Source organism: Drosophila suzukii, chromosome 3 (genome assembly GCF_043229965.1).
Source record: "Drosophila suzukii chromosome 3, CBGP_Dsuzu_IsoJpt1.0, whole genome shotgun sequence".
In the NCBI taxonomy this organism is placed as follows: Eukaryota; Metazoa; Arthropoda; class Insecta; order Diptera; family Drosophilidae; genus Drosophila; species Drosophila suzukii.
The window spans coordinates 14,855,362-14,882,281 of NC_092082.1; the positions used below are offsets into that span (position 1 = coordinate 14,855,362).

Below are 26,920 nucleotides of genomic sequence, written 5' to 3' on the forward strand. Positions count from 1 at the left end.
CTTATTTTAAGTTGTGTTTTAAGTTTTATTTAATCGTAATTCAATCGTTTGCAATATACGTATAATGTAAATAAACAATGCAAATCCAAAGCATTAAAAAGTTAGCTTTCATGGTTAATCTTAAATCAATATAACTTTTGCGGGTAATCACCCAAACGTCAGGTATTATTCTTATTTAAATTTTTATTTATATTAGTGCACTTTGGCCCAACGCGAATTTTGTAAATATATGCACCTTTTTTTATTTTTACATTAACGATAATTGCCTAAAATATGCATGAAATCTCAATAAATTTTAAGTTATTACATATTTGGGTTAGCGTTCATGCCACTGGTAAGTATAGCTAGAATAATCATTTGGTCTTGGTTTCATGCCGCCATGAAACGCATATGTTCTGTAATTCCATTATCGATAATACTTTATAAATGTTAAACTCGCGAAAATTGTTGCTGTTGCTTAGGTTAGATTGAAACTCGAATTTGCTAAACTTACGGAGCTGTTCTCGATTGGAAATCCGCCCTACGGAACCCAAAGTCGAATCGAGAACAGATCTGATAAATTCGGTTTAACGCTAGAAGTGTGTATCATATAAGTTCTTTTATTTTGCAATATAGTTAACCATAGTTGGGCTTAGATTCGCTTAGATCGGTGTACAAGTGTTACAGTAGAGTTAGTTTGTTTGTTAGTTGGTCAAGATTCCCTTCAATAGTTTTGATTCGGTGTGTTTCGGTTCCAGTTTTGGCTGATATGCAATCTTTCGAAAGTTGTTTTTTGGGCTGATAGTTGTGTATAGAGTGTGCTTGCTTAAACATAACTTCTTTCTAATGATCAAATATTCAAATTGGTATCTTCAACAATCAACGATAACATTAAATTAGTTCAATATAAATTCATGTAAATTCAATTGGTTAAGTCTACAAATTAAATTTGAATAACAATTACAAATCCCGCAATTCCGAATACGTTTTAACTTTATTGTCCTCTGCGTTTTGGTTTTTGGTGTGTGCGTCAAGTAAATGTGCAAATACAACGATAAGAATTACCAAAACAGATAAAATGGAAAATGTAATACAAAAATGTAGAGAAAAAACTGAGCATCAAGTGCGTTGGATTATTCAGATTGGACTTTGGGCAGGCAGAGGTGAGTGGGTGCAAGTATCGCTTCAGATTTTAATTATGCATATTGCGAAACAAGTACATTTGCGCGGTTTTTGCCTTTGTCCAAAGATGGCGAGAAAGTGCTAAATGCATAATTAATTAATATTTTCAACACACTTGCCGCGACCTGACTAAACGAGTATATACACTATAATATCGAAATCACCCAAACGCTGCGTTTATAATTAGTTGCTGCACTATCCGTCGGGATTACCCTGATATCTCTAGATCCGAAGAATCCCAAGGATCATCACTACTATCACACTGCCCTCGGTTTCTACATCAGGGCGCAGCGGTTCCATCGCGAGGGATTCCTCACCCCCTCGCCCTCGTTGAGAGCCATAGTCTTGGATCTCATCAGGTTGAGATCGGTGCGTATGCTGGGTCGCCGGGCATTCGGGGTCACCACCCCGCAGGCATCGCTAAATCTTCGCTTGATGGAGAGTGCGTTCTTCTTGGTCCCGCCCACCGCGGATCCGTGTGGTGGGAGTGGCGAAGGTGCCCCGAAAACTGAGACCAAACGACGATGATGGTTCGGGGTCATCTCCAGCGGTAGATTGGAGACCGTGAACAGGGAGTGGAACAGGTCGTCGATGCGGTAGTTCTGACGAGCCGAGCACTCCACAAAGGTGCAGCAGTTGTCCTGACCAGCGATGTAGCCCATTACCTCGTCCACCTGCACAGTTCTGGAAGATAAGGTAGTGTTAAGATTATTCTAAAGTTCTGCAACACATGAAAGACCTTTATTAACTTCACTTACTTAAAGTCTCGATCACATTTGTTGCCCGCCAATATCATCGGTATCTTGGGAAGACTCTTCTTCTTGAACCCGGAACCGGGATTCAGGGCTGCCCACTTGGTCTCCAGGATGTTCTCCCGCAGGCGTACGACCTCCTCGAAGGACTCACGGGAATCCATGCTGAAGACGAGGATGAAGAGATCCCCTGCAATAGCAATCGAAAACCATAAAGAGGAACATTAATCGTCGTTTGATTTAGCAAATGCAAATTTATTGCTTATTTATGGGTCCCGAATCTATGACCTACGCACTCGCAATTTTCCAGACACTATATAAAACGCTTCTGACATCTGAGGCTCATCTCCGCTATGTTAATGTGTTCGAGATTGTGTGTGGGTCCTGGGTTGTTTAGGGTAATTCGGTAGCCAAAAATCGGGAATGGGAAAATCAATAGCCGCATTCCACTGATGCATGAATACCCTACTTATTATTTGCCATATATATATTTATATATACTATATATATGAGTCAAAATAGTTCTTGGGAGTCGTGACTAAACAATAAATAAAGTATTTTTATTGGGACCAAAACGAATTCAGGGGAATTCAAGGCGTTTTTCTATATTAAACTGGGGGAAAGTAATAGTCATTAGTAATAATTGACATAATCATATTGCCCAGACATGGTGAATATACAATTGTAATATCATATTATTATAATAATAAATTTAATAATTGAACCATAACTATTTCATGCTCTATCTAGTTATATTCAAATAAATTATGCATACCCAACAAGTAATTTATGCAAAGATGGTTTCAAGGTCCTGCGACCTAATTACAGGTTCATGACTCCTAGTTCTAATATTAACGGCACCCTTGATGACCAAGAAAAGTTACAAAAACTGTCCCCACGCCATGATATTGCATGAAAGGGTATGGAACCCTACTTTGTTTACCAGCAGCTGAGCCTGATTTTTATGATAATTTATAGGACATTAAATGGCACCCAATGAGGGCAGTCGACAACTTAAGTGATAGAACGTGCGTCCGAGTCGATTGCCGCATATCCTTGGAATGCCCCACATACATGCAACTATTTGATGGCCAAGACTTCACACTCACCAGTTAGAAATGATAAACGACGCATTGCGGGAAACGGATGATAGCCAGAAGTATCCAAAATATCCAGTTGAAAGACCTCGTTTCGTATGCGATACAATTTGCGGTGGAACTCCTCGATGGTTGGCGTATAGGCCTCTTCGAACCGATTGCCCAGGAAACGTGCCACAATCGACGACTTGCCGGCGCGTGATGAGCTGCATGGAGAAGGAAAATTGCAAATCGAGATTGGATTTCAAATTGCCGCTGTCCATTCAGTGAATGCAGAGGAACGCCAATGAAAGCTCAAAATTAACTCGAACGGGCGTCATCCATTCGATGATTTGTACAGTGAGAAAGATTTGACCTCATTTTAAGTACAAAAATAAAAATCAATGAAATAAATTAAGACTCTTTTGCTTAACTATTTTCCTGTTTATCAAAATTATTTTTGCAGTAAAAAATTGTGTTTTCCTAAATCAAAAACAAAAATAAAACAAAATGAAGTTTTGTTGGCTTTTTTTCAATTACAAATCAAAATTTTTAGAATCCCTTTTTCAAAATGGAACAAATATGGACTATTATTTAAATAGCGAAGTTGTTTATCTATCTAAATACACAAAAATAACCGAATTTACTAGTATTCTTGAACCACTTATAGATGTGTCTAAAGGTATGCAATAATATATTAAAAGTGTTAGGATTCTACAGCATTATAATACATTTTAAAACCTATTGTGCTTGTTAGATGGAACTTGATAGATAATTTGATTTAGGAGATTTTAATACATCTGAATTACTACACTTAACAGAATTCACTATAGTTATTTTTCAAAGAGTCTAAAAGTATGCAACAATTTATTACAAGTACTGATAGCCCAAAATAACAAAGCTTTCTTTTTACCAAAGCATACTTTTTAGCACCTTCCTTTTTAACAAAATTGCTTGTGTATTTAAAAAACGAACTATATAAAATCTTTTAACTAAAGATCTTAACGAGAGAATAATTGTTATCCCTAATAATTAAATTTCTCTCAGTGCACCTCCACAGATCGAGTACGTACCCGAGCATGACGAGTCGATAGCAGTTCTTGGCCGACGGCAGGCTGTCGTCGCAGAGCGAGAGTCCTGCGCCGGGCCCGTAGATGAAGTCGTCCGCCTGCTCGATGGCGTCCAGGTTCGAGTGGTGCTCCAGCATGTGGGCCTGGTGCAGTTCGGCGGTGGTGACCAGGCGGCTGCTCGTCACGGCTCCGTTGCTCCCGCTGGCAGTGGTCTCGTCCAGAAAGGTGACCACGTGGGCCTGTGGCGGCGATGGCTCATCGGTGGAGCAGTGGGCGGTGGTTGGGTGGGAGTGGGTGGTGGTGCCTATGCCACCTCTATGAACGCCCGCTGTGGTGGCGTTTGTCTGCTGATTGCTTTTGCTGCTGTTGCTCCTCACGTTGTTGTTGTTGCTGGCGCTGCTGTTGCGGCTGTTTGTTGCATGTGGGGTGGTGGTGGTGGTGGTGGAGGCGGTGGGTGGCGCCTCGCTTAGTGCCACATCGACGTAGTTGTTGTTGTTGCTGCGCGCACAAAACCAATTTTTGCAGCGATACATTTTGACTGTGTCATTTCCGCCACTTTAACTGGTTGTCGCCGGTGGGTTAATTTGTGGTCCTGATGCACCGTCGCTGTTTTTGCTTAGCAGCAAGTCGGTGGCAAGTTGCGGTTGCAATTTGCATTTTCAATCATTCAACTTTGTCGTTAACAAGCCGACATTTGCATATGTACCTTACGCCGTAATGGTAATGGTATAAACTTTATCCCGGGCCAAATGCATTAGCCCAGCTCCGCGCCAAACTGCAAAAAGAGATGTAAAGACGTAAAAATGCATTCAGCTCGTAAATGTAAAAAAAAAAGTTACGCCATCTGTTCAAAGGAGCGAGCAAGAAAAAGTGGGGGCGTCTAGGTTGGAGGCGGGCGGCAAACATTTCGGAGGCCATTAAGCACGGTAATTGCCCCAAGCCCATCCAGACGAATAAACCACACAGAACCCAGCGAGAAAGTAAGAGGAAAATGCAACCGGAAAACGAATCCTCGACTGCCACATACCCGTCACCCCAAAAAACTAGATTATCTGTAGTTGGGAAAAGTCTTCTTGTTAGCTAAATGCAAGTATAATCCGATTGTTAGCGACTTTACTTTACATTTTTACCATTTTGTTGCTCAAGTGGAGTTGTCTGAAATGCTGCGAACTTTGTGATTAAAACTACCTCAAGCTTAGATGCGAACTTCGGGAGCCGTTTTAATAATCCCAAAATGGGCCACAGTTTGGGAATTAAAAACCATAGTAAACTTAAGCGGCTTTTGTATTTTCAGAAATATTTTTTTTCGTATGGGTATGTTGAACTGATACTTTCCGATTTTGATTTTATCTGGTTTAATCCAAAATCCGCTTAAAAGTGGGCACATTTAACCAGTCAAATTAAAAACCTGCGTCAAAAACAAAATTATATATTCATTTGTTCTGCATCTTTTTTGGGGCATTTGGTTCTTGTTATTTTAAAAGTCATGTATCTAACATTTAATTTAGTTTTTACTAAGTAATACTTTAAAAAAAAACTTCAAAATGAAAATACAATTAATAAAGTCCTCGAAAGATGAAACGAAAAAATATTTTCTGGAAAACTGCCAAGTTTGGGTATTACATAAAAGTTCAGTGCATCCAATTTTCTTCGTCAATCGGTAGTTCCGCGTTTAATTGGAAAAACCCCTAGTTCATCAGGGCCAATGAAAAGGAAATTTTGAAAAACCAGCTGCACACTTCACATTAAAAGGGCTATTGCCTGACCACCCCCCTCATTCAAGCCATAATGGGCATCTTGCCACAAATCTAATTAACTTTGTTTTAGCATGCTACGTGCTCCGTGTACATCAGCCGGAATGGCCACATTGGCTCAACTCATGCATATCGCATGCAGCGGCAGCACGGGGTGGAAAAGCCGGGAAAGCTGGGAAAGTGGGCAGAGGAAGTGGGTGGCAAAATCAGACCGGAAAAAGCCGTTACCGTTACCGCCAAACGATGGGTGCTCGGCGTCCGCCATAATCGAGTGCACCAAGTGCCCGTACTCGCGCTCAGATTTCAGCTCATTTTCCCCATTTTTGTGCAGTTTTTCTCCTTTTTTTTGGACGACGAGAGAGAGGATGGAAAAACGTGGGGAACGAGGGTTTAAATGCCAGCTCACAAAAGGAATTCGAGTGGAAAATTTGCAAGAAAAGAATTCACCGCATATTATTATTTCACATACAAGGGGACACCCCAAACCGATTCCAAGTTTCGCAGTCCCAGTCCCAAACGAATAAAGGCCATTTAGCCCAACTACTGGTAATTTTTCCATAATTGATTTTGGCTTGCGGTTCGGCTCGTCCTTTCATCTGGCCATGTGTTGGTGGGGCAGGACACCCTCAAAGCACCCTCGCACACAAATGACTTTTTGCCTTGGCCATAAGAGGAAAAACATACTGAAATGGCAACGGAAACGCCTTGAGACAATGGCGACATTTGCGAGGCAATGTGGAAATGGAAATGGCTGCTGTACAAAAACAGAAAGAATAATCAACTAAGTGACGGAGCAGCTCTGTTATTTGCCGAGCACCTGTGCAGGAGGCGCCCAGAGGCGTGCCCCAAAAGGGGGAGTTTTTTTATTTATAGTGAAAAGTTTAAGACTATTTATATTCCTTTTGGGTAAAATTTGTGATGTTTAAGAGAAAAAAATTTTTAGGAAAATTGTTTTGAGTATAAAACACTACAAAATTAAAACCAAACACGAACCAAATCAGCACCATAAATAAAAAGTGTCTCCAAGGAGGCTAATATATTTCACACGCTTTCCTAAATAATAGTTTATGGCTATTTCAACATAAATTTATATATTCAATGCATGATAACTTTCTTTGGCAGCTTGAAAAAGGTGATTGAGCGTAATTTGCAATCACTCTTAAATGTCAATAACTCTTCATAAAATTCGACACATCGCAAAACTTTTGAGTCGTTTATTTTCTTTTCAGTCTTTGCAAACCGAAAAAGACAGTAAAATCTTTTCACCATAGCAATTTGCACAGACTTGATCGATGATATTTTAAAAACAATATAAATAGATGCGAAATATACGAAGACATGTGAACATTTGAATGCATTGCACGCGTGAGCCCACACTTTGCTGTTGACAGATTACGATGGTCGTGAAGTAAGTTTGCGTATGACAAGTGGCACTTCAGGAGGGTCTAAGCACGTCCTGTTCGCACCCCTTTGAATGCCACCACGCCCATGCCCCACTATTGGATCCTGTACCCATAAAACGCCTGCTGTTGTTTGCTGCCCCACACTTTCGTTCCAATTTCGCCGCAAGAGTCTCAACAATTTCTCATATTTGTTTACAATTCGCGCATACAAATGCGCAAGGTTGTCAGCCAAACAACCCAACCAACACCTCCCGATGGGCAAACATCGGCACCCAAACCCAAAGCCCTTCCATTTCAATGGTCGCCTGCCATAAGTTGTCATGTCGCAAATGGAAGAGGAGTGCAATCGACACCCAATCCAAGTTATACACCGAAAGAAAATATAGTTTACAAGAATATCGTATATCAGATTAATGCAAACCATACCATCAATATAAATCATTATATCTTTAAGCTTTACTATCATTTCTTAATACAAAAGAAAAACCACTTTTACTTATCTTAACAAAAATTGTTTATATTTTAAATTAATTAGGTAAATTTAATTTTAAAGAAAAATAAAAAAAGGAAATATTTTATATTGTTGTTTACTAAATGTGATGTAAAAACTTATTAAGCACTCAATTTTTCTTAATACATAACTGAAAACATTGTACCAAAATCATTTGCTTTAAATGGTTTATATATAAGCGAGGCATAAACTGAAATGGAATTCCCACTTAAAATTTCTCTAAAAATAAACCAAAACATTTAATGAAATGCAGACACCGAAATTCGAGTAAAGTATTTACTAATATTTTCATGAAACACAATAATGAAAGCATTCTCTAGAAATAATTTTGCCAAAAATAGTAGTTTCCGGATTATTTGCAAATCAAGCACAGTGTGGTTGCCATCGCTGCTGTGTAAAATTGTTTATAGAGCAAATACAGCATCAAATTAAGTTCGTACAACTTTTGTGAGTGAAAACCACATGAATTCGGATTTATTCAGGTGTACGACTACTGACTACACTGATGTTTGAGAGCTGGAGAAGAACTGATGGGGTGAGCGCCACTTGAATGGGAGAAATATCGCCGAAATGTCAGAGAAACGGAGAACAAAAGCTGGAACAGATTAGCTGGTTGAGCAAAAAAACACTGAGAATGGGAACCGCAAACAGCGGGCATCAATTACGCTGACAACATTGTGCGATGATAATCGAGGGGAGGTTATCTCTCGGGCAGCACCTGAAACATGGTTCTATGGAAGCTGTAGTACTTCCATCTAAGTCGGGTTAGTCCAAGTGCGACCGCCTATAGAGAAGCTACCTCGTAATGGAGCAAAGCAGCAGTGTGGCGGAGCTGGCCAAGAACAGTGAGGATATCGAAACGGATGCCACCAAGGTGGCGGACCATCAGGAGTACGCCGAAGCCCTGTCAATGTCCGGTCGAAGTCGCACTAAACGGCGCTGGAATCGAAGGACCTGCTGCACTCGAGAGTTCCTGAGTGGGGGCGCCATTTTCATCGCCCTGCTGCTCGTCATCGGCGCCATTTACATGCACTTAAGACAGAAGCATCATCTGGGCCGGCTGCACATCAATCTCAAGGATCGGGGGAGGCTGGACGTCTTGGAGGAGGACTTCCCCGTGGTCACCGCCGCGGCTGTGGGTAAGTGTGCCTCAAGGACCCTTGTTCAATCGCTAAAAGCTCTTCCCCATCAGATAATTTTATAAGCGGTTTACATTGTTGGGTTGCTGTTCTCTCTCTATCTCTCTTTCCCAGCCGACTGATTAGAAACGCCATTAGGAGAACCAGCAGATCTCAGTGCTCCATAAAAATAGCGATTGTAAATAAAAGAAATCAATGTTTTCGTTGGGCTTTTAAATATTTTATTTTCATTTCAAATAGTGTATTCCATAATGTCATAGTCAAGTGTTATTGAAAATATACATACATGTTGTAGTGCTGATTAAGTTTGCAGTAGTAAAATGTCTATATATGTAAAATGATAGAATGAGGAAGTGCACATAAATCCATACTTACACTTATGCGCCCAAAGTATTCCAAACTATGTTTAACATCAATTTAAAGTTACTAAAACTGCAATTTAAAGTTGCTTTGCACAAACTGCTAATAAAACATACCCAGTTTGCAGTTGGTGCTTTCTTAAAAGTTTCCAACTAAAGATGAGTGTGGTTAAAACGTGAGGTCTAAAAGAGTTATTTAGTGTTGGGGAAGGGGAAGCGAAAGGGAAACGGAAACGGAACCCCCTGCCAACTATGCTCTAAGCCATATTGTGTGGTAAATAGTTTCGATTAAAGGGCTAATTGGGCCTGTCTTTGGAATGCATTTTGCAGCTGCCCAGACGATAACAACATTCCAGCCATCTCCCACAGAGTTGGGCAGCAAGTGCCTACTCTGCATCGCCACCACTGCCACGGATAATATTCCAGCAATCTGCAATAACCGAGGACGGGGCAAAGAGGCGTGCGGCAAATACCGCATCTCCCACTCCTACTGGCAGGACACACTGGGGATAATTGACCCGGACGACGCACTCGCACAGGGTAAGGCATACACTAAGGTAAACTGCTTAGAAAATGGTTGAAAATATATAAATGAGTTAAAGCCAAAGCCGAACGGATTTGTTTAAGTCCCAAAAAAATTGATAGATAGATTTAAAATATTTAAAATATTTAATTTAGTATGTGACTCTATTCTTATCACATGTACACAGTTTATTGACTATAGTATATACTATAGTCTGTTGTAGCTAGTGTCACTAATTTGCGAGTCATTTATTATTAAAATTAGAAAATAAAAGAAGCTATTACCGATTAAAGCCTTATATGGCCCCTTGCCAAATTTAACCATCAATAATTGTTTTATGTACGAAAATATTTAAAAGCACTTAGTTTACTATAAGGCATTGCCATAGAAATCGCAGACCTCTGATTGGGATTGAGTTTCTTGTGTGCATCTATTTAAATTGTGCACTAAAAAGATTTCTGTGGCACCCCTGATCTAATATAGTCCTTTATATTGGGAAGGTAAGACCATTTTAAGTCAGTTGTTTCATAATTTTATATTGGAGGCTTATGTTTAAAGTCATGAGTTACCCATTACTATAGTCATGTTTGAAAGCAAGACCTTAAAAGTAAGACTCCCATGTAAAATGTTGATTAAATAGACTTGAAAGTGGTTTACCTCAATTAAGCTGGCCATAAAAAGCACTTACAAATTTGTAAGTTAAATTGGTCCTACATTTTAATGGAAGGTTTTATTTGAAGTCATGTAGGGTCCAAGTACGTGAATTTTTCCCTTTGTATACTTTTCACTTCCGGCTTAAATATTTGTGTGCTTTAATAGAAAATCAAAAGTAAAAAGGCTATGGTTCTTAGACGTTTCTGAATTGGCTTTAAGTTCTTCCCTGTGTAATCTCCGTTGGCAGACTGCCTCAGGCGTGTAATGACCACCGACTAACCCGTTTCCCCACCCCATCTCCATCTTCAACAGAGTACGAACGATGCGTGGTATATGACCAGTGTGCCGAGACCATTGTGCGGGGCTATGTGCAGCGTTATGGCGACGATTGCAATGGAGACGGACGGATCGAGTGTCGGGATCATGTGATGCTCCACATGCGAGGACCCGGCGGCTGTGCGAGGCAGGAGCCTCTAGGGGCCCTGGCTGAGAGTCGCTTGGTAAACTGTCTGAAATACATGGGGATTACTTAGAACCGACTGACTGCTCGTTTATTGTTTCAACTGCAGGCGCTGCATTATGGGTCGCCAGTAGAGGGTTAGCACAAAGAGACCTACGAATTCGTGGAACAGCAGCAGGGCAGCAAACTTGTCATCGAACAAACTGGACGAGGCCCTTCGTCCGCCCATTATGCACTGCACATGATACATGAGGAACTGCAAGTGATTGGGGGTTATGCTGAGGACAGCTAAAGGATATGAAATGCGCAAATTTCCTTACTACTATCACGAGGCAAGCGATAAAGGTCGCGAAGAGATAAAATCCCCAAGTCACCTCGAGGACTGCATATATCACCAGGGAATAAAGGCTCAGCATGTAGGCGCCTGTGGCCAGCATATAGAGATAAAGTCCGGTTCCAGTGAGATCATACTGTGGGTGGTGGGGCTTTCAGAATTCATAGGGTTTTACTATAATTTTCTGAATCTACGAACCGGCATTAAAGCAGCTATGAAACAGCAAAACACAGTTACCACGGCCACGATCAAGAACCCGGCTAGCATATAAAGAATTCCCGATGAAATGACCAGCACACTGAGAGAAACCACAAGACATTCCACCTGAATCAAATATTTAGTTACAGTTTGAGGATGTACATACACATTTTATAACTCACGATTATAAAGGTAATCAACCAGTTGACGCAGGACATTTTCCGCAGTGGCTTACTAATGGCAAATAATAAGAGGAGGAAAATTCCCACGACAAAAGCCAAAAGCAAGGCGGATGTGTGGTCTTTGACCAAGTCAAAAAACCAATCCCTAACAAAAAATATATTAAAACATAACCAATCGCAGGGAGTTCTCCCAAAAAAACTCACTGCAATAACGTCAACATGAGGATCCAATGCACAAATCCAATCAGGACGAATACAGCAAACTCCAGGAACACTTTTATTATATACTTTCGACGATCCTCAACCGATTCGGTGTTGAAAAACGGCCAGACGATAACATTTGCCTCGAACATGGCAGCAGCAGATAAATAGTTTGATTTTGGAACCCCGGAGTCCTGAGATACAGTCGGTCTGAGTTTCATGAAAATTTAACGCCGTTCCGGGCACTAATTGCACATCAAAATGGGCCGTCCGAAGCGAAAAGTTTATGAAGCGAATTAGAACAAACAATGCCGACGATTCGGCGTACATAATTGAACTCGACAAAAGTTTATAATCTGGCAGCATCGCGAACAAATTGAACAACAAGTCGCAAGTGTGTAATAATTAAAAGTTTGCGCAAAATGTTGCGGACAAACAAGCAGAGGGGGCCGACAAAGTTTGGCGCAAGTTTTAAATCATTTAGGAGCGTAGGACTAATTGCTGCCATGTCGCATTAATTTGCCACGACTGATAGCTGGCAGACGGTGCGTATGCGCAATGCGTTAATAGAGTAGTTTGTGCTATGGCTTACTTAGTGCTAAACAAAGTTGTCATATGCTTAATTGGGGGATAAACGGATTTATTGAGATAATTTTGGGAAATTGTACATAGTTTATTCTGATTTGACTGCCTTGTTAACTTAAATGAAACAATTCCGGTTTCCTTATTATCTGATGCCATTTTACACAGGTTTATCTTGTATTATTTATTATAACTATATGATTTTCTTTGTATTAAATTATAAATATACTTTGCCTTTCCCATGCTTAATTTATTTTCTGAATCCTTATGGTATTCTATTTGTTTATTGAATTGAATTCTAATTTGCACAGGTCTAAATTATCCTCACTTTATAGCAATGTAAATTTAAGCTTGCATTTTTTTGAAATTGCCCATTTAATTATTTTATTTCCAACGCTAGAACGGGATCAACGCCCCAGTAGGACCTCGATATATCCCTCGCCTGGGTCCTAATCTCTCGATTGCATGACAAGTGTACATAACTTTATTCAATCAAATGTGCAAATAGCGCATAATGCAAACAGAAATAGTCCAAATGAGCAGACAATATGCGGCATAGACAATCCGATGGGGAGCGACTCAGTCCCGCGATTCGTGTTCATTACTTATTGTCGATATCGAGGGCTGTAGATAAACATGGCTTGATTGTTTGATTGATTGGGGGCCGGGGCAAACTGCTGAATTGCTGCCAACTTGCCATGGCCAAGGACAAAGAGTTTCATTTAAAAACAATTACGAATTCGGTTGAATAACTCGTTGCGCGTCGATATTTTTCTTTTTCACTGGCCCGTGTCAAAGGTGTCGCTCATCCAGGATGGAAAAGTGCGGGAAAGGCCAGAGGGGCGGCTCAAAATTGATTGCTTTATTGCAGCTCGGCGAGGAGATATAGGTGGTGGATGGTTGAGTGGATGGCTGGATGGTTGGATGGATGCGGAGAAAGGTGGACCGAAAGTGGTGCAAAATTGATGGAATGCAGTGCAAGTTGTGATAAGAATTTTTGGCGCTCAACTTGAAAACTTTGCTGGAAACTTTTTCAGCTGGCAGCCGGATTAGGTAAAGGTCCCTGCCCCTCCTCCTGCCCCTCCGTTCTCTGTGAACCTCTATCATTCATGAATTTTCACTTTCCCCTCTCTCCGCCCATTTTGTTTGCATTGCCAAGTCGAATGAAAATGTCAAAAAGTGTAGCATACTTTCCGACTGCCGAGCTAACAGCATTTGCCAAATGAAATTTACATGACATGGCTAAAAAGGGTGGACCAAGCAGAAAGGGTTGGACATTTTCCCGCCCAGACACCCAGCTTTCAAGGCCCCCCTGGCAATCAAAAGTGTGCCACATAATTAAGTATACATCAGAGATTAGCCACCGCCATCAACAAAAACAAGTGGGCCGCTGTCCCGCGGGGGAATTGTTCAGGTTTCTTGTCCCTTCTTCCGGTTCCGGCCTCCATCTCCATCTGGAGACTCCCCATCCGCATCTTCATGCTCGTAATTCCTGCAAAACGGCAGTCTTTGTACGCATACTTAAACAGACATTGGCAGTGACATGACCTACAACTGTTCCGGCGAACCGCTTTAATGTCTCTCTCATGGCTGCCGGCTAAAACCAAGGCGCTTCATTAATTTTATTGCCGCCTTCCCCGTTCCCCCCTCACTTTTCCCGCTTTTCCACTGCCTTTTCCACTGCCTTTTCGCCTAGGCCGCCCGTTGTCTTTGCTTTGAAGTTTCCTTGGTTGTGGCAAAAGTTTTGATTGTCTGGCCACACACTTACATGCCACAAACATGCCACACGGAGAACAAATGTCAATACAATATATCATTCCTCCGCGGAGGAAATAATTTATTTCTTCGTTTTTGACAAAGCCTAAGCGACTTGACAATTAAAATTAAACAGAAGCTTTTTTATTTCTTTATAAACAAATTCAATATTTTAAATGAACAAAAGTATATGTGTAATTTTGGTATTAACATTTTACCCATGATTTTACCTACCTACCTACAATTTTAACTTTAAAAGATATATTTTGAAAAACTAGCTAAAAGATCCAATTTTTTATATCATAAAATTGTAATTGAATATTTGAATGAAGTATAAATTGTTATTAATTTTTGGCACATATATAAACCATTTATATTTAAATTTTAAGTAAGTAAGTAATTTTCCTCAGTGTACCCACACACATGCCAACATGGATGTGTTTGAGCCAACTCAAGTGGTTAAACGTAAAACTTTTTTAATTAGAGTTGTTTGCGGGCAGCGCATTGTGCACACAATTTCTTTTCGATCGTCTTGGGCGAATAGTTTCGCTCAAGCGTCCGGCGGATGTCAGGAACCGAAAATTTGATGCCGCGGGGCGGAATTCCCATAAAATCGGCGGCAGTTGCTCGCGAGCCGAATAAAATTCATGAGCCCTTGTAATAAAAATGTCACAGCGATGCAGGCTACAAAAGGCGGCCATCAAAAGGGCGCGGGGTTTTTCGGTTTGGTTTTTGGGGAGCCTAGATGACGGCTGAGGGGGTTTTCAGGGAGCAGCTGTCAACGCCGTCGCTCGACAATGACAATGGCTTACCCTTAGAGGACCAAAGGACCGAAGGATCGCGGCGGGGCGCGCATAAATTTCGCAGGCATCTTTTGTGCCCGAGCCTCCAAAAATTCAAATTCAAATTTTCACAGCAGTTTGCATTTATTTAATTTTACTATTATCAGAATAAAAAGGCTTTGCGCCTGATTAGAGCCTTGCCGCGCGCGCGCCTAAATGTGTTTTCCCAAATTAAATGAAAATTAAATGACGCCCGGGCGGCGTTGTAGGAAAATATAAACCTTCATTGACACAACGTGCAAATCTAATTTGGATTTCGTCCCGCACCACCGGTCTCTCATCGTTTTTATAATGATGAGTATGCTCCAGACCCTTGATGGGTGTCCAAGTACAAACACCCACACACTCAACAGCACTTCCTGCAATGTTCCACCCTAGGCCGGCGAATATTCGCCGGATGTGTCGTTGCTTCTGATTCAGCACCGGAAAAAAGTTCAAATTAAAAATTAAATTGGAAAAAAAATATATTAAGTTAGCACATAATGTTTAACGTTCTTTAAATTTGCAGAAATATTGTCCAAAAAATCCATAGTCAAATTAGTTGTACACCAGAACCTTAAAATATATCTAAACCGTTTCTTATCATCCCAAAAAAATTTAATTTTTTGTATTCCCCAGAGTGCAAATACTCCCCTAAAAAAGGCTTACGTTTTTACTTAATTTTTTTTTATGAAAACCAAATCTGTCATTGATGGATTATTTAATAAAATTGTTTATTTTTTGTATTTTTTTGCCGTGTTGTAGCCCGTCAATGCGATTTCGTCAACGCAATCATCCGGAGAGACATCAGCGAAACAGCATCGCGACGCCGGCGAAAAACATTTTCCTGTTGTTTCTGCCAATTTTGCGGCTGATGCCTTTTTTCCTCTCCGGATTTTCGACGGCATTTCACCCACATTTCATCCTCCATAATTTCAGCGATTGCTGGCTCAAATATTCGGCACTCAAACATACAGTTTGCATTATACAATATAGATGCCCATATCGCTGCTTTGCGTATCAATGAAGAAGCCTTCTTTATTGCACATTTTCCAATGTGTACCACGCGGCGTATACGCATTATAGAGCATATATCGTTCAGCGGCTTACAGTGGCAAAAATTCAAGCAGACTTTTGTTGTGCGGAATATGTAATATAAATTTTTATTTTTTATTTGAGTGATAAGCTAGGGTTTATTGAATTCTGTGGTCATTTGAAATTGATCATTTATATGATTACAAATTAAAAAAACAAAGTACCTTACATTTTTCAGGATGTTAAGACAGGTATTTTCCTAACTTTATTTAAATATGATTTTAAATTTTGACAGAGATTTCCTTTAACTCAATCATAGTCTGGATTAGCTTGTTCTCGACCACTGTGCGCCATTGAAGATAAAAAGTTTTCGAGGCTCTGTCGTTTCGTGTTCTTCGACCGCTTTTTTCGTATTTCGGTCAGGTCACATTTATGTTGTATACATTAATTATGGCTATTTACTTTGTCCGCTTTTGCTCCTGCCACAGCCAATTATGTGCACGAAATGGCTTATTATTGGATGCATAAGCACTCATACTCCCACGCATTTCTATATACTTTCTTCGTATAAAAGCCAGTGTTTGAAGGCGCCAAACGGCAGGTTAAATGGTGGTCAAAGGGCCCATTCATTCATTCATATATCCTGGCCTAAAAGGCCCATCAGCCGTCGTGCTGACATGAAGAACGAGGCAAACGTTTCGGGTAAACAAAAATATGTCATGTTTACTCAGCGTGGAGCAGTCCAAGCTAAACTTGTTTTTGGCTTTCTGTTTTTTCTGCTTTTGCCGTTTTGTTTATATTTTTATTTCTGTGCAACTTTCGCCAGTTGTTGTTATTTGTGTGTGGTCCAGAATGATGGATGTTATTATAATGTCGACGAGTAGGCTTAGCAGGCGCCTGATGTCCTGCAGTCCTGTCGTCCTGAGTGGTCTGACCCAAAAAATTTCGAATGACAGCCGAGTTGTTAGCCACACAGCCTTGTAAGCTCCTTAAAAATTAAAACAATTTAATAAAAATTAATGCCCAGTGCACAGCAATAGCTCAGGAGTAGAAGCAGGAGCAGCAGAACTGCGCTTTTCATGAAGTATTTACCAACTAAAAGTACTGTTTTTATTTCCCTTCCCTTGGTAATTATACTAATTGGTATCATGGCGCGGCGGTCGAAAAAGCTGAGCTGCAAGCATAATGCGATAATTTATATTCCCTGCCGGGGAATCCTTTGAGCCACATGCCAGATGGCCACTACTCGCTTGGTCCGTCTTTTGTGGGTGATGCCAAAGAGAGATAATTCCCGACTCAATTTGATTAAAACAAGACGGGGATTATCCTGGCAATAATAAGTGAGCAGCGCCACTGGAAAATCGAATAAATATCTGACTGTCTGCAGGGGGATATTTTAAATTTCTTAATTGAAACTATGTCTTACAAAAATGTAATTTTTGTAATGAAATTCCAGGTAGAGTAACTATTACATTTTTATTTCAATGAATTGAAAAGATGAATTGGAAATCAAAGATTTATTACGCCTTCAACATAATCATTTGAATTGGGCATTCTAAATCCGAGTTTATCTGTCATTTCTTCATGATCTTCAATTCCCTTAGTCAGTCCACCCTCCCCAGAGTCATAATCATCGTCATCTTTTGCTTTTGACCAATCCCAGAAGCACAGAAGCATCAGAATAGTGCAAAAGTGGCAGAAAAGGATGATCACTGCAAAGAGTCCATCGGTGGTGTAAATTTCCGCATACCGCCAACCTCGGATCAGTTGGGCATGGTACATGATAAACTGGGTAGCTGATGGTTAAAATAAATACCATATATTAAGGGTTTCCTTACCATACCAACAATACCCAAAACCATCATGGCAAAGGCGCAGAAAAATCCATCGCCCGATTCGGTCATCATGAACATCATCAATAGAAATATGCTGACCCCAAATATCTGCATGCTGATTATAAATAATACCGCCACATTGGCGGTCAAATCGCAGGGAATAAAGGAACCAATGAGCATAAAGGTCACCACAAAAATTGCAGTTATGGTGAAGCTTAGCAAAAAGTATAGTGCACTACAATAGGCAGCCAAAGTGCAAATCCCAATGACCATTAGTTCTATCTGCAATCTAAAATATGGGCTTCAAATTCTAGGTAAGAAAATGCTGCTAAGGTATACCTACAATTACACAGAGGAGCACCCATCCAAGGATTGGTATGTATCGAGCTTTACGGATGATCAGAAAAACCGCTAAAAGCGGAACTGATATTACCATGCAAGCCACACTCAGCCAGTGCTTGTCAAAAAATAAATTGGTTAAGGGTTTGCTAAATAAAGAAACTGTATACATAATATTGTAGTAACCAAATAAATCTTTGAAAAACTTACTAGAAGGACACAAGTTCCCATTGAACCAGGGCGAGTAGGAGTACTACCACGACCAGCAGGTATACCAAAACTATAAATCTGGATCTAGAGATTTTCTGACTCTCGTGGGGCTCATACTGCAGCATACTGGGGCGTGGCACTATTACAGGGCGGGGTGGAACTGGCGTTGGGGGTGGTTTATTCTGGGACCCAGAATTCCGGAAACTTGGCGATGCCATCTTGCGGGCACTTGTGAATTAACACCCCAAAATGATATAGAGCGGAGAAAATGAGTTACAACATGAAAAAAACACAAAAGAAACCTGACACGCAAAGCATTTGTTGCTGCAGCATACAACTCACTTTACTGCCACATCCGGTCTAAACATCTGCCATTTTAATGGGTATCTTCAGGTTCTCCTCATAACAATACCCCAGGCCCCGAGAGTTAACACACTCTGTATCCAAATCAAATGATTACGGCTACAGCACATGACAGCCATAGGGGAGTTCTTTACGTTTGAATAGATTTCCCGAATGATAGATGGCTCGATTTTCGATGGGTAGATTTTGGGGATTTTGACACAGGTTGATTTATTTACTTATCTTTGAAACTGGCTTAAGATATCCATCGTTTTTTTATAGCTTCTGTGTAAGAGCTCAACAATTTGTTACAGTCTTGAATTAAGCTCAAGTTCATGTATCTTAAATTACAGTATTTCCATTTCCAAGAAATTTCTCTCTTGGTCCTTTTCAATGGCTAAATATTTTACGTTTGCCTTTTCACAGTTAGAAATAAACATTTTTCTTGGCCTGAAAAATAATTCTCAGAACTCTCATGTTCTGCATTTGATATGCGCTTCCTGATGTTTTCGTATAAATATAAATCCATTCAATCCAGAATCAACAAGAACATAATGAGTACACGGCCTCGAAGGGTTTAGGCCAAGGAACCCAGAAATCGGGGACAGATGTGGGCCAGCCAAAGGGGATCCCATAAATTCGTTCCAGTAAACATTTTTGAATTGTTGAAAAGATTTGTAGGAATACAAGACAGGCAAACAATCTCGCACACATCGAGAGTTCCCATACATACCCACATACCTATGTATTTATTTCTATACCTCTAACCTAACAGAACTGAAGCGAAGCGGCTGCAAAGTTTGGCCAAAGTGCTAAAAGATGTGTGAAAGGCTGCGAAAGGCTGTGAAAGTCTGCGACGGAAGTGAAAAGGGATGTAGGTTGGCGGATGGGGGTGAAAGGTTGGCCAGAACGCTTCAAATTACTTTCTTTTTTCGGAAAGAGAGGAGGGGGATGGGAGCGTGGGCGCAGCTGTTGATGGCTCCTGGATCTTGGGCATTTCTTTTAATTTAGATTTGCGTGATGCTGATTCCTGAGCTGCGATACCAGGCCCACCCACTTGGCCAGGACTTCGACTTCAAAGCATCCTCGCATTTACCACTCAATTAGCAGGCCGGAGGATCCTGCTGAGCTGCGTGCTCACTAATTTATTAATGGCCAATGTCAAAACTCTGCTTCCTTTAAATGACATTGAAAAATTGGCCTAGTCTAGAGTGTGTGTGTGTTTCTGTTTAATGGCCCGACCGCCTTTTTCCGCACTTTTTCTGGGCCACGAACGAAACAATTTAGATAAGCAATATGCAAAGCATGTGAGACTGCTGTTTTCGTCGGCTGGCGCACAAATATTTTCTGCCGAGCTCGTTGAATTTTTACGTACCGCAGGAGCAACTTAATCAGCAAAAGATTTACGGGTAACTGCTTCTTCACTTAGCAGAACACGAGACAAACGACAGCCGTTTGAAATTCAAGCACCAACTATAAAAACAAAGACAAAAGCCAAGTCGCCAAGCCACCGATGCACTTAAGTGGCAGACCGTAAAATATTTCGACCGCTTCGAGTGGGTACTGTGGCCGTAACCCCAAACAACTCCCCGAAAGCCTTTTATGGACCACTTTTCTTGGTCCTGACATCGAGTATACGCCCTGCCCGCAGGTGTCCGGCGACAAATCAAATAAGCAGCAACAATAAAATCAAATAAAACCATAGCAAATCGAATGAAATTGTGGCCAAATTGCATTAAAAGAAATCACAATCACACACACCATGTATAATGGCGACGCGATAACAATGTGCTGTCGACAAATTCTGGCTCACCTGAATGGACATCAACTAAATTGGTTGTCCTTTGCAATTATTATATGTGTTTTCTCTATCACCTTGGTCGAGTATTTCCTGTCGGCACAAAAACACACACAGAACAGCACTCACACACGATAGATGTCGTTGTCCTCCAGGATGCGAGTTTGTGGCGGCTTTCGCGTAAAAGGACACGGCTTTATGAATGAACAAACGAGGTACGACACAGATGCGGGTATTCCCCTCAAAATACTGTTAGTTGCTGTCGTATTACGGCCAAAACACGTCCGACTCTCAGGCCGACGAGCGATTATCTGAAGCGTATGCCAGTCGGGGCCAGGAAATTACTGTGAAATTCAATTGCCAACTCAACTCCGGCGACCTGCGCAGTGGGCCCTCGCTAACAGCGACAGAGAGTGGCTAACAGGGCCTGAGAGAGAGAGCGTCCCCGATTATGTAGGTTGACAAGAAGTTAAACAAACAAAACAAAAGTCAAGCTGTATCATAAATATAATGAAAAGTTTTTGCCAGCAACAAGCGGGTGTGCGACTCATCTCCTCCCACAATGGATACTTTATTCTTCATCCAACTTAAATGTCAACACCACAGAACACATAAAAGAATTTTGATATTTCTAGGATCGATTTGATGAACTTCCTTTGCCAAGTTTGATTTTTATGAAGTGGTAATGAACTATAAATTAACTTTTTTAAAGTATTATTGTAACATTCCAAATTCTAGTATTAGTAGTATCTTATTAGTATTAGTAGTAGTATGTTATTGCACATTTTGGGATAAAAGATTTCAAAGTAGTCGAGATTTTAGAAATAGCTTATAACACACAAAACATTGAAGTTCTGTCCTGTTAATTTGAAGTACCATATAAAAAAAGAATAAAACTAAAACTCTAAAAACCTAATAACCTAATAACCTAACCTAAATAATAATCGTGTGATTTTCATAATTAAAGGATTTCATATCACAAACGGTCGGAAAGACTTTCTTACTAATGCGTACTATCTAAATCTGATCTTAATTAAAGCCGAATCTTAATTTCTCCCTGTGCAGTCGTGGGTACACATAATTAAGAAATCGTGCTTACTCCACGCACTTTGATTCAGTTGAGTGGCGAGTTGAGAATTTGAAATGTCTCTGGCATGGCAAATAAGCTGTTGACTTTGTAACCATTTCAGCATGTTTATCAAGTCACTTATTGAGTGGGCCACAAGGAGGCGGATGAGGTCCTGATTAGCGCTCTTGCTGCTTTTTGCCGCCAAGAACGCGACTTAGCCGCGGCAATTATGAAAATAAGCCAGTGCCTTTGCGCTGAATGGCAAATGGCTAATGGCTAATGCCACCGCCCCATTACCTCTAAAGTGGGCTCAACTGTTGTTTTTGTTTCTTGTTTTGTTTTTTGTCCCTGTCGACTGCGGTCTGCCGCGTGTCCTTTGCGGCTTGCGGCGCTGATTCACGACTCGCAGGGATTCACAACTGCGTGGGGGAATCCCCCGCTGTGGGGCAGGTGAGCCCGGGCTCAGGTGAGGAAATTAAAAGTTAACTGCCACTGGAGAGGATGATGTGCTCACTTTAAAGCATAATTTGTTGCAAAATATTTCGCTGAATACGGAATGCCTGGGGTTGGACTGCATTTTGGTTTACAAACTTTCTATTCGCTTTTAGTTTCCTGAATATTTGAATAGTTTCCCATAAATCTGGCATTCATAAATAAACACCAGCATAAATGCTTTCCAATCTATCTCACAAATCAATAATAAAAATAGGAAAATAAATGTCCAATAATGAAAATAACAAACATTTTGCATACCAGTTAATATCAATATTTGCTCTTTTGATTTAAGAACCAAATGTGAATTTAATAATATTTGCGATTTGGTAAAGGATTTAAATATATTATGCATATTTATTTTGATGGTGCACTTAATGACTTTTACGCATTATAATCGCAGTTTTAAACCTACACATGAGAAAAGAAGTTATAATTCCATGAATGGCATATTGAATCCATTGCTGATGTTTGTGTTATTTAAGGAATGGCATTAGGTTTTTGTTTTAATAGGAAATATATTTTTATTAACTTGATAAAATATGTCTAGCAACTTATTCAATAATTTCATATGATAACGAAATTCAATTTAACGATATTTAAATTATTATTATCATTATTTTTATAAATTAGTATTTAAATTATAATCAAATTATTTTATATTATAATAAAGTATTATACAATTTTTTTATCAGTTTAGGTAAATTATTTACATTTACTATCTGTTTTTCCATTCATTACAGAATTATCCGAATAGCAGGATCTGCACCGACTGAAAGTCAGAAAAGTATCTGAGAGATACGTGGGTGAGCGAAAGAATCTGATGCCAAGTGGCACGCTCCACTGGCTCCGCAGGGAACAAACTTATCTCTGCTTTTGCCGCATACTTGGCGAATCAGTTTCGCTATCAATAAGTAAGCAATAATCAGCCGAGTGGTGCCCCCAGTTGAAAGGGAATACCGAATATCCAATATCGAAAACCGAACCCTGAACAGCCAACCACCTTTTCCCCTGATGTGTGGCTGAAATACCATTGCAAAACACCGTAATGCAAGTCAATGAATGTGATTGTTTGCCGGAAAGTGCAAAGTGTTGAAAGGACTCACGCAGAATGGCAGTCAGACAGGCGGGCGGCCGCAGGAGTGGGCGTGGCACTGCATTGCCATTGCCACAGAGTGGCATTCAATTGCCGAGCGGCAGACAAGTGAATCAGCAGTCGAGCGGACAAACAAACAAGCAAATTCAGTGTAACGACCACAAGCCCGGCTTGATAGCATCACTTGACAAGTCAATGAGACGGCTCCTGAATGCCAGTCGAGTGGCGGCAGAGCCCCAGAAAACCATACAGCAGGCACCCAGCTATCCACCTTCCGCCATCCGACCACTGAATCGGTGACAATGCCATTCCGATCACATTTGCTCAATGCACCTGAGGGTCCATCAGACGTGTTTTCACTTTCAGTTTTAACTTGCAAATGGCGAAATCGGGAAGAAATTTATATCCTCATAAATAATAAACAAACGAAAAACAATAAACAAACCTAAATTACTAACTATACCAAATATTAACTACTATCATACATACTTCATTTTTGACTAACTGACTTGTAAAGTCAGAACAATCTAATTATTATTTTATAAACAACAACATATAGTGATTTAAGAAGAACTAATTTTAGATTTTCAATACCTAAATCAAGGTTAAATTAAGATACAATTTATTGCCGAGAACCACTTGAAAGCAAGCTGAAAAACACAATTTCCCCCAACAAAGTCAGCAGGAAAATCTCATAAGACCCTAACCAAAGCCCGTAAAACGTTTTGTAATCTAATTAATGGCCCTGCAGCAGATAATGGGCAAGTGTATTCATAATCCCTGGCAATTTCGCATTCATTAAAAGCCAATAAAAGTGAAAATTATAACGCCCACCTCTCCGGGATCAACTCACTCCCTTTTCCACTTCCCCTGGCTTTCTAGCCAGGTGAATGGGCGCCCACTACATTAATAGCCCGCGTGGGTGGCTCAGCGAGTAATGGAAGCTAATGAAATAACAATTAATTGAAAAAAGACTGAGTGTGTACATATATATATATATACCGCAGAGATGGCCGGCCATCAGCAGACGCCCGAGTTTCAGAGCCATGGGCAAATACAATTTGTTTTAATTAATTGAAGCCGCAACCGCAGAACTGGCCGGCCGAACCTGATTTAGATGAATTGCCTTCAGTTCAGCCGGGGCTTTTCGGCCGGACCATCGACTTAATGTCTGACTTGGCAGCCCAAATCCCAGGGACAACATCGGATGACACCCCGGCAAAGGCATTGCCACCGGATTCCGGTGCCTCCGGCCTTGGACGGCAATCAAGCGTAAAATGATTGGCAGCCGAGAGTTGAAACGCAGCCCCATCGGATATTCACACATGTCGCACAGCCAAACTATTAGCACGGCTATCGATTAAATCCGCCGCAATCCCAGAGTACCAAAGTGCCAAAGTGGCATTGCCCACGGGCCTTAAGCTAAGCGTGTCGTCAGCCAGACGATTTGGGGACCCAGATTGTACTATAGGCATTATTTCAGCCAGCTACTTTCGAACTCCGGACTTTGAGCATTTAAATATGCCTTGCAGTAGGTGAAGGGTAACTTTGGGGTACTTTAGGTTACGCTTCGCTGGGTTTTAAGACGTTTAAGATGATTTTAGGAACTCAAAAGCCATTTGAAAAATGTGGTATAATATGTTATGGGATAAGTACAAAAGAAGAAGTTCGAAATCCACTTAAAAATATCGTTTAACTTGAGAGTATTATATTAGGTAAGTACAAAAATGAATGCTCTGAAGAAGATGAGTGACTAGAGCAAGGTTAAATGGTTAAAAAATATTACAAAATATGCGGAAACTATTTCTTTCTCTAATAACGAATAATTCTATAGGTACTTATATTTTATAGGTAATCATCCGTATTACCCTTAAATATGTAACAAACATTTTTGTTGTTCTAGTCAAGAGGTCTTTTGAATAAAAATGGTAACAGTAAAAACTTGTTGTTTAAATAAAATCATTTAAGAACCTTTATATTATTATTAGAGCTTGTGAATCAGTCAAAGCCACACTGCGTATAAGTGATATTCCCGAGAGCTCTTTTGCAGTCATTTAGCACTCTTCCCTACACTTTCTTTTCAACAGTCACAAGCTGGAAGGGTATCAATCAGTCAGGAGGACTCCTCTCCCAATCTAAGCTCGCTTTCGGCAGCGGAAAGTTGAACAAAAAACTTTGGCAAGCTAAGTTGCGCTTATGCTTATGTTTGGGCGAGTATGTAAATGCCGCCGGGGGGCATTAGTATCGGTGTCTGCGGTCTCTGGGTATAAGTGTGCGTGTGTCCCCTTCCGTTGTCTGCATGTATGGGTGCGGTAAATGCGGGTGAGGCGGTGTGTGTTGGTGTGTGAACCACAACATGTGTCGTCGGGCGTGAACAAAAGTGCTAAGAAAATTACATTTTGGCCACATGGAGAAGGGAGAAGTTCCTGGCCCGAGGCAAAGACCTGGCCTAATGCCTTAATACACTTAAACTCGCTGTAAATCAGGGGGCTCTTGACTAATTTTCAGGTGGCGAGAAACCACTTGGCCCCAGGAATCACAAGTTACTTGATCCCCACACAACAGGAGCAGCAAGTAAGTCAGTGGGTTTAAATGGAAATTTTTAAAATAAACGAGCTGCCTGCCACACATTATAGTATGTAGCATATGCAGTGAAAAAAATATTTACTTACTTCAGGATCCTACAAGCTATTTATTTATATTATAAACAAATTAAAAATCATAAAATGCATGCACTAAAAAAACATAGAAATAAGATATTCCTTCATTATTATTGCAATATTGTGATTTTTCCGAGTGCTTATGTCCGGAATAAAAGCCGCCCCTTCCGCTTTTCTTTTTTTCCTCTTGGGTGCTGCTCCTCATGTCCTTATGCAAAATTCACATCCACAACAATCGCCCCAAACTTTTTACCCCCGCATATACATAACGCTTTTGTTCCAGTTAAAACGACCAAAAAAAAATATGCAAAGCATGAAAAACGCGCCAATATATCGCAGCGCGGAAATAATGCAATTTGTGTGTGAACTTTTTAACGCACTCGCAGTTTTTTATACCAACTCGCGAACTTTCGGCTCGGGACGCGAGTTACCCAAACATAAATATTTACGTACGAAATCGAGTCGTTTTTTTGGATGGTTGGGAAAAGTACGGGGAGCTCGGAAAGTCCTGCTCCTCTCACGAACAGCAGACAACTGAGGACCCGAGTTTGATGTTGGCCAAGTTAAAAGTCCTGTGAGTCCTGTTAGCCAACAGTCGCTCTTAACTGAAGAGGACTGTTGCTGTTATCCTTTGTCTACTTTTGCCCTGTCTAATATTGAATTATTGAAATGAAATTTAGTGCTCCCGTCCATATGTGTGTTGCTGAGAAGGCATTATTACATTTCCATGCTTATAAATGCGTCTGTAATTATATTGTAGTCAAAGCCATGGCATACTTTTCAGCCGAGGTTGAAAATTAAAATATGCGGTTGCAATCAAAATGTCACATCTAAAGTGAAGAACGTATATTTCTGGCTTATCGGGGAGTTCGCTTCACTGCCTCCAACAAATGCGGCCCAATTAATTGGATCTTTAAACAAATGGACGTGAAAAAGCAATCAGTTGGCTTGCGAGGCACTGCGGAAAATAATTTGTAAGGTTGTTAAAATTATTTTCTATTTATTAAAGGTATCACAGAAAGTAAGAAATAACAATGACTGTAATACATATATATATATATATACTGGTATATCATAATTAAAAATATTATAACCAATAAATCATTTAA

The 26,920-nt window shown here is 40.4% G+C and overlaps 4 protein-coding genes across 7 annotated transcripts; 1 reads left to right on the forward strand and 3 right to left on the reverse strand.

Annotated features, from left to right (window-relative positions):
- Positions 1-26,359, reverse strand: LOC108005893 (GTP-binding protein Rhes). Of its 3 annotated transcripts, none has more exons than XM_017069283.4 (5): positions 26,265-26,359; positions 4,063-4,834; positions 3,023-3,216; positions 1,920-2,103; positions 1-1,845 (listed from the first exon to the last, which is right to left on the reverse strand). In XM_017069283.4, exons 2-5 carry the CDS (start codon positions 4,590-4,592, stop codon positions 1,437-1,439), a joined length of 1,317 nt encoding a protein of 438 aa, XP_016924772.3. In that variant the 5' UTR covers positions 4,593-4,834; positions 26,265-26,359; the 3' UTR covers positions 1-1,436. The 3 variants fall into 3 exon arrangements, with proteins under 3 accessions (XP_016924772.3, XP_036671319.3, XP_016924771.3); XM_036815424.3 differs by lacking the exon at positions 26,265-26,359 and adding an exon at positions 26,192-26,208; XM_017069282.4 differs by lacking the exon at positions 26,265-26,359 and adding an exon at positions 20,510-20,801.
- Positions 8,429-11,112, forward strand: LOC108005894 (uncharacterized). Of its 2 annotated transcripts, XM_017069286.4 has the most exons (4): positions 8,439-8,866; positions 9,556-9,765; positions 10,715-10,902; positions 10,972-11,112. In XM_017069286.4, the coding sequence occupies exons 1-4, from the start codon at positions 8,533-8,535 to the stop codon at positions 11,002-11,004; spliced, it is 765 nt and encodes a 254-aa protein (XP_016924775.3). In that variant the 5' UTR covers positions 8,439-8,532; the 3' UTR covers positions 11,005-11,112. The 2 variants fall into 2 exon arrangements, with proteins under 2 accessions (XP_016924777.3, XP_016924775.3); XM_017069288.4 differs by lacking the exons at positions 9,556-9,765; positions 10,715-10,902; positions 10,972-11,112 and adding an exon at positions 8,981-9,008 and having other exon boundaries at positions 8,429-8,866.
- LOC108005895 (protein lifeguard 2) lies at positions 10,937-12,457 on the reverse strand. Its single transcript, XM_065864610.2, has 5 exons — positions 11,781-12,457; positions 11,577-11,721; positions 11,395-11,520; positions 11,183-11,332; positions 10,937-11,118 (listed from the first exon to the last, which is right to left on the reverse strand). Exons 1-5 carry the CDS (start codon positions 11,996-11,998, stop codon positions 10,954-10,956), a joined length of 804 nt encoding a protein of 267 aa, XP_065720682.2. The 5' UTR covers positions 11,999-12,457; the 3' UTR covers positions 10,937-10,953.
- Positions 16,202-19,361, reverse strand: LOC108005748 (uncharacterized). Its single transcript, XM_065864614.2, has 5 exons — positions 18,355-19,361; positions 18,168-18,293; positions 17,905-18,073; positions 17,584-17,758; positions 16,202-16,958 (listed from the first exon to the last, which is right to left on the reverse strand). Exons 1-5 carry the CDS (start codon positions 18,570-18,572, stop codon positions 16,765-16,767), a joined length of 882 nt encoding a protein of 293 aa, XP_065720686.2. The 5' UTR covers positions 18,573-19,361; the 3' UTR covers positions 16,202-16,764.
- Positions 26,360-26,920: the final 561 nt, after the last annotated feature.